Genomic DNA, 7,530 nt, shown 5'->3' on the forward strand with positions numbered 1-7,530 from the left:
CTCTGCTCCACTCGATGTCCTGCCATCAGAGAGCAATGTGGGCCCAGCGAGGCAGGACTGGCGATGAGAGATGAGACTCAGCCCCACAGGCGGAACCCTCCGGAGGCTTTTAAATCCTGAGCCCCTGCCCGGCCCCAGCGGTTCCCACCGATTTTGCCTCTGGGTGGGGACCAGGAGCGCTAGTGTTGAAGCCGCCCCGTCTGTCTAAGGCCGCCCTGCAGGGGTGGGCGGTGGGCGCGTGGCCTTCCTCTGAGGTGTGTGCGCGTCACGCAGGCTCTGCGCCATGTCCTGCTCGTGGCTTTCCCGCCCGGGAGGCCCCCGCGAACCTAGGGACCTGCCTTCACGGAAGCACCGGGTCCTCAGTTCCTCTCCTCTCCCTCCTAGAGCCCAGGTGGCCCCTCCCCATCCCTCTGGCAGCCAGAGCCCCGAGCCCGCTCCCCCCCCCCAAAACACCTGACTGGGAACCTGCGGGGACTCGCTTTAATAACGGTCCAGGCACCAGCCCCTCTGAGGAGCCAGAGTCCGAGCCAGCGGGGAGCAATGTTGTGAGAGACTCCGGGACACGGGGTGCAGGGAGGGGTCCCGGGGAGGGCCTCACGCAGCCCACACCCCCGGTCCCATCTCCCTGTCCCGGGAATGAGTCCAGACAGACTCCTGTCCGTGGTCCGGAACCTGGTGAGGGCAGAGTCCCTCCGCGGCACCTTCTCCCTCCCTCCCCGACGTCCTGTCCCGGGAAAGCGCTGAGGTCAACCTCGGGGTCCATCCAGAGCCGGAGGGGCCTGGGGCGCAATGGGTGCTTCCTCCCAGGTTGGGAGGGGAGGGCAGAGGTCAGGGAAGGACGTCTCTGGGGATGGTGACAAGGACCCCCGGGCAAGGTCGCCCCTGGTATGGGCTTTTGCAAGGACCTGGTGTGAAGGGGCAGCGCTCAGCTGTCACTCAGCCTGCAAGGGAGGCACTGGGTGTTGTCAGCATCACCAGCATCTCCCGTAGCAACTGTTCCCTGGAGACCAATGCACACGGCCTGCCCACCCCCCAAAGGGTCACATTTCCAGCCTGGCCATCCTGGAAGGGACAGGGTGTGCTTCTGGGGGGAAGGAGTGGGACCTCTGGGAGTGCCCGGCGGGCAGGGCCTTGCACTCACACGCCCACGGGGACCCCTGGGGATGGGGTGCTCCCCGCACTCCTCGCCACGCGGATGGCACCTCTGGTCTGAGAAGCGAGGCTTTGGGGCGAGCTCGGGCGGCTCAGTGGCTGTGACTTGCCTCTTCCCGTTGCACAGGCCTCTGCGCGAGAATAATCGGAGGAACAGAAGTGACTGCTCACTCGAGGCCCTACATGGCGCTGATCAGAGGCACAAACGACAGCTTGTGCGCAGGGGCCCTGATCGCGGACGCCTGGGTGCTGACGGCCGCCCACTGCGCCCTGTGAGTGCTCGCGTTGCAGACGAGAGTGGGTGGGGCCTTCCATTTGGTGACTGTTAATTTAAAAAGTAAATGCCACGAAACGAACCTTTAGCGCAGAGGGAGGGAAGTGGCGCGGACCCTCCTCCCGACAGCCACCCCAATGTGTTCACACCCAAGGGCGTGCAGATGGGGTCCCCTGATTCTGAACGTTTTTCCATGTAAGGTAAGTTGGTGGCTCTTACAGCCGCCCTCAGGGAGTTACTCTGCGGCACCTGGTGGCTTTGCTTCTGTCCCTAAGCCACTGGGAGCCTTGTTCTCCAGGGGGCGCAGCTCGAAGCCCTCTCACAGCTACAGGGGCGAGGGCCACACCGAACCCCAACAGAGACCCCACGACTTGGCTTTGCTGCCATGGAGTTATCAGTTGTTTTCAATAAACCCAGCTTAGCTTGTTGTGAATGCACTGGCAGTGGTAGTGATGATGGTGATGATGGTGATGGTGATGATGATGGTGATGATGGTGATGATGATGGTGATGATGGTGATGATGATGGTGATGATGGTGATGATGATGGTGATGATGGTGATGATGATGGTGATGATGGTGATGATGATGGTGATGATGGTGATGATGATGGTGATGATGGTGATGATGATGGTGATGATGGTGATGATGATGGTGATGATGGTGATGATGATGGTGATGATGGTGATGATGATGGTGATGATGGTGATGATGATGGTGATGATGGTGATGATGATGGTGATGATGGTGATGATGATGGTGATGATGGTGATGATGATGGTGATGATGGTGATGATGATGGTGATGATGGTGATGATGATGGTGATGATGGTGATGATGATGGTGATGATGGTGATGATGATGGTGATGATGGTGATGATGATGGTGATGATGGTGATGATGATGGTGATGATGGTGATGATGATGGTGATGATGGTGATGATGATGGTGATGATGGTGATGATGATGGTGATGATGGTGATGATGATGGTGATGATGGTGATGATGATGGTGATGATGGTGATGATGATGGTGATGATGGTGATGATGATGGTGATGATGGTGATGATGATGGTGATGATGATGATGATGATGATGGTGATGATGATGATGATGGTAATGGTGATGATAACTTCATAAACATCTTGTTAGTCTTTCAAGTGCCCGTTTGTTCTGAGCTGCAGGCACGGCGAGCACCTTTAGAAATGGGCCATGAAAGTGCGGGCCGTGACTCAAAGGCGCAAACCCGTTCACATGCTGCGTCTTTTCCAGGAACCGATCGTCGCAGGTCATCCTGGGGGCTCACTCCCAGTCCAAGCAGGAGCCGGAGAAGCAGATCATGTCGGTGAAGAAGCAGATCCCCTATCCGCGCTATAATAAGAACAGGCACGAGGGCGACCTTAAACTTCTGAAGGCACGTACCTTTGATTTACATTCAGTGACTCCAACGTCATAGGACCTCCTACCATCGGGCCACCTGCGTGGTGAGCCTCCTCGATGCCCCGATAGCTGCAGACTGTAGCTGCGGGAGGGGGCTCCTATGGTTATAAACATGCCAATATTTCATGATCTCATTCTGTTAACTCTATGCTTTCTTCCCACAGCTGGGGCGAAAAGCAACAATTAATAGACATGTGGCTATTCTGAGACTCCCTAAAACGGGGGAAGACGTAAAACCCGGGACCAAGTGCCATGTGGCAGGCTGGGGGCTGATTCACAATAACGAGCTCCGTGCATCCGATACACTGAGAGAAGTCTGGGTCACCGTCCTGGACAGGGAGACCTGCAATGGCCCCAAATACTATGGCCACGACCCTGTGATCCAACAGGACATGATCTGTGCTGGAGACCGCAGAGGCGGGAAAGACACGTGCAACGTAAGTGAAAGACGACCCTCACTTTGGCTGTTGGGTCAAGTTGTGCAGAAATAGAAAAGGCAACGTCACGCTGAGCCCTCTCATCACGCTTAGTCCTCTCGTCACGCTGAGCCCTCTCGTCATGCTCAGTCCTCTCGTCACGCTTAGTCCTCTCGTCACGCTTAGCCTCTCGTCACACTTAGTCCTCTCCTCACGCTTAGCCCTCTCCTCACGCTCAGCCCTCTCCTCACGCTTAGCCCTCTCCTCAGCTTAGTCCTCTCGTCACGCTCAGTCCTCTCCTCACGCTCAGTCCTCTCGTCACGCTCAGCCCTCTCCTCATGCTGAGCCCTCTCGTCACGCTCAGTCCTCTCCTCACGCTCAGTCCTCTCGTCACGCTCAGCCCTCTCGTCACGCTCAGCCCTCTCGTCACGCTCAGCCCTCTCGTCACGCTCAGCCCTCTCGTCACGCTCAGCCCTCTCGTCACGCTCAGCCCTCTCGTCACGCTCAGCCCTCTCGTCACGCTCAGCCCTCTCGTCACGCTCAGCCCTCTCGTCACGCTCAGCCCTCTCGTCACGCTCAGCCCTCTCGTCACGCTCAGCCCTCTCGTCACGCTCAGCCCTCTCGTCACGCTCAGCCCTCTCGTCACGCTCAGCCCTCTCGTCACGCTCAGCCCTCTCGTCACGCTCAGCCCTCTCGTCACGCTCAGCCCTCTCGTCACGCTCAGCCCTCTCGTCACGCTCAGCCCTCTCGTCACGCTCAGCCCTCTCGTCACGCTCAGCCCTCTCGTCACGCTCAGCCCTCTCGTCACGCTCAGCCCTCTCGTCACGCTCAGCCCTCTCGTCACGCTCAGCCCTCTCGTCACGCTCAGCCCTCTCGTCACGCTCAGCCCTCTCGTCACGCTCAGCCCTCTCGTCACGCTCAGCCCTCTCGTCACGCTCAGCCCTCTCGTCACGCTCAGCCCTCTCGTCACGCTCAGCCCTCTCGTCACGCTCAGCCCTCTCGTCACGCTCAGCCCTCTCGTCACGCTCAGCCCTCTCGTCACGCTCAGCCCTCTCGTCACGCTCAGCCCTCTCGTCACGCTCAGCCCTCTCGTCACGCTCAGCCCTCTCGTCACGCTCAGCCCTCTCGTCACGCTCAGCCCTCTCGTCACGCTCAGCCCTCTCGTCACGCTCAGCCCTCTCGTCACGCTCAGCCCTCTCGTCACGCTCAGCCCTCTCGTCACGCTCAGCCCTCTCGTCACGCTCAGCCCTCTCGTCACGCTCAGCCCTCTCGTCACGCTCAGCCCTCTCGTCACGCTCAGCCCTCTCGTCACGCTCAGCCCTCTCGTCACGCTCAGCCCTCTCGTCACGCTCAGCCCTCTCGTCACGCTCAGCCCTCTCGTCACGCTCAGCCCTCTCGTCACGCTCAGCCCTCTCGTCACGCTCAGCCCTCTCGTCACGCTCAGCCCTCTCGTCACGCTCAGCCCTCTCGTCACGCTCAGCCCTCTCGTCACGCTCAGCCCTCTCGTCACGCTCAGCCCTCTCGTCACGCTCAGCCCTCTCGTCACGCTCAGCCCTCTCGTCACGCTCAGCCCTCTCGTCACGCTTAGTCCTCTCGTCACGCTGAGTCCTCTCCTCACGCTCAGTTCTCTCCTCACGCTCAGCCCTCTCCTCACGCTTAGTCCTCTCGTCATGCTCAGTCCTCTCGTCACACTTAGTCCTCTCGCGGCCGTGGCTTCTGCTAAGGGGGTTATTCAGCAAAAAGGACAGGTTGGCTCCTAGTGCCTGGGTGGACTGTGGTATCTTCTGGATTTTATACCAAAACCACCAGAGAAGCAATGGTTTTTCCTCTCATGTTAACGTACGTCTACCTAAACGTAGCCCTAGCCAGTTTGGCTCAGTGGATAGAGCTTATGTCTGCAGACTGAAGCCAATAATGATTCTCTCATCATTGATGTTTCTCTCTCCCTCTCCCTTCCTCTCTGAAGCATATATATATATATGTATATATATACTAGAGGCCCAATGCACGAAATTCGTGCAAGGGTAGGCCTTCCTTTCCCCGGCCGCCGGCAGGCACCCGGGACCCGGGCTTTCCTCACAGCCCCGGCTTCATCTGGAAGGTCATCTGGAAGGACATCCTGAAGGATGTCCGGTCTAATTAGCATATCACGCTTTTATTATAGATTTTAAGATACGTAACACTCAGAAGAGCCCTTCTGTGCCCTGCTCCCCACATCTCAGCACACCCCCAAAACGCCTCTGCCGTGTTCCCCGGGAGCTCTGAAAGGCCTGTCATTCCCAAGCCAACTGAGGGCTCAGCGAGACCCCACAGCCTCCGGGACCCGAGCTCAGTCCCCAGGAAACAGCTTCCGAGCGTGGCCCACGGAGAAGGGATGGGTCAGGGCCCCGCAGGAGGAGGGAGGCAGGAGACGTACTTGCCGTGTTTGAGCTCTGAGCGCTGGCTCTTCACCTCCCGCCTTTTCCAAACACCCTGAGCCTCACCCAAGAGGAGAATGGGGTGTGGGATGTGGGAACCAGAGTCTGTCCCCCTTCCCGCTGCTTTTCGTCGGCAGAAGCTGACGGCCTTGCCTTCGGGACCAGGCTGGGCCAGTCCCAGGGGAGGGTGGCACCTGCCCTCAGAGCCTTCCACTCCCCCCCTCCTTGCCCCGCCCTCCTCACCCCCCCTCTCCTGCCCTCACCGCTGTGAGAACCGCATGCAGCATCCGGAGACCCCTGTCACCTGCCCCGCGCCCCATCCACGCTTAGCCATCCCTTGTCGGCGCTCAATGCCGTTGGTGGATTCCACCTGAAGGACTCCTGGGACAGTCAGGCACTGTGTTAGGCGGGTGCCATGTATCTGTGCGGGGAGGACCCCGCTTCTCACAGGGCTCCTCACTTCACACCCTCCTGGGCCTGTTCTTGCAGGAAAGGGAGGTCCCAGCGAGGCCCCAAGGCCCAGCATCCCAGGCATGGCCCTCCTGGCACCACCAGCCCAGACGCCGGGCCTCCTGTGACACGAGGCTGACTCTAGAATCCCCCGGGAGGACACACCGGGAGGCCCCGTGGGGAGGAGAGAGCGGGACTCCCAGCCCCAGGAGCCTCCGCTGTGCAGGCTGAGCTGGACGTGCAATCCCTGAGGCCGGAGCCTCCGTCCCCAGCCCTCACGCGGGAGGCGCGGGGAGCAGGGTGTCCAGGGAGAGGGTGAGGGACAGGGCTTTGGTTTTCCTTCTTTGGGAAGACAGTTGTCCGCTGGAGAAACTAAAAACCGTGGTTTCTCTTTTTTGCCTCAAATCCCATCATTTGACAATTTGACCCCTAGTTCTTCAGCATTTTCAGAAAATGACAAGCAGGAGAGTTCCTTTCCTAAAGCAGGGACTGGATCTCAAAGTCACAGGATAACAAACAGTGGCACACGTTTCACTGTAACTCCCACTGGTCCGCACATTAAGCCGAGTTAAAAATATTAAAATATCCCCAGCGGTTGGGTTTCTAAGCGCTAACTTTCCATTCAGTGAGGGTTGGTCTTAACTCCGTGTTACATGGAGTGCTCCGTGCTCACAGCCTCTCCCCTCCTGTCTCGCAGGGGGATTCCGGGAGCCCCCTGGTCTGCGAGGGCACCTTCAGGGGCGTCACGTCCTTCGGGAAGCCAGGCAAGTGCGGGGACCCCCGGGGCCCTGGCGTCTACATGCTGCTCTCCCCGAAATACCTCAACTGGATCACGAAGACCATGCGGAGGGCGGCTTAGATCGCTGACTCCCGCTGCACTTGCTGCCACGCCTCAGTCCCGCCATCAATAAAATCACTTGCATGACTGTGCCGGGTCCTCGTCTGTCATTCCCGGGGGCAGATCCCCGCCGGCGAAGCCAGGCAGGGCCACAGCGTGGCCGGGGAGGGGCCGGGGCGGGCGGGGACCCGGGTCACCCGTGTCACCCATGTCTCAGTGATACGCAGAGTCGGGATTGGAAATGGCCCGAATAGCCACCCACAGGAAACTCGGCAACTGCTGTGCGGCCGTGCGATGGACTATTGCACAGCGATGAAAGAGAGCGAGCTGTCGCTGCATGCAGCAGCATGCACTGACCTTACAAACGTGATGTTGAGTGGAAGAAGCCAGACGAAAAAGATAGTATTTTCTGAGTGACTCCGTTTCTCTGAAGGTTGGCATAAGGCAAAACTAACCCAGGGAGACAGGTTAGAATCGCAGAAGGGTGCCGAGTGGGAGGAGGGGTGGGGAGGAGACGGAGGGGGCAGGAGAGGGGAGGAGGATA

The 7,530-nt window shown here is 59.0% G+C and overlaps 1 protein-coding gene across 1 annotated transcript in view; it reads left to right on the forward strand.

Annotated features, from left to right (window-relative positions):
- Nucleotides 1–7,064, forward strand: part of GZMA (granzyme A (granzyme 1, cytotoxic T-lymphocyte-associated serine esterase 3)) — an 8,636-nt gene extending 1,572 nt beyond the window's left edge. Inside the window, exons 2-5 of the mRNA XM_005874140.2 lie at nt 1,280–1,424; nt 2,698–2,839; nt 3,030–3,302; nt 6,846–7,064. Coding sequence (XP_005874202.1) covers nt 1,280–1,424; nt 2,698–2,839; nt 3,030–3,302; nt 6,846–7,007 — 722 coding nt within the window. The 3' untranslated portion in view covers nt 7,008–7,064. The remainder of the gene's footprint in view (nt 1–1,279; nt 1,425–2,697; nt 2,840–3,029; nt 3,303–6,845) is intronic.
- The last annotated feature ends 466 nt before the right edge of the window (nt 7,065–7,530 follow it).

This window comes from Myotis brandtii, unplaced genomic scaffold, assembly GCF_000412655.1.
Source record: "Myotis brandtii unplaced genomic scaffold, ASM41265v1 scaffold426, whole genome shotgun sequence".
Classification (NCBI taxonomy): domain Eukaryota; kingdom Metazoa; phylum Chordata; class Mammalia; order Chiroptera; family Vespertilionidae; genus Myotis; species Myotis brandtii.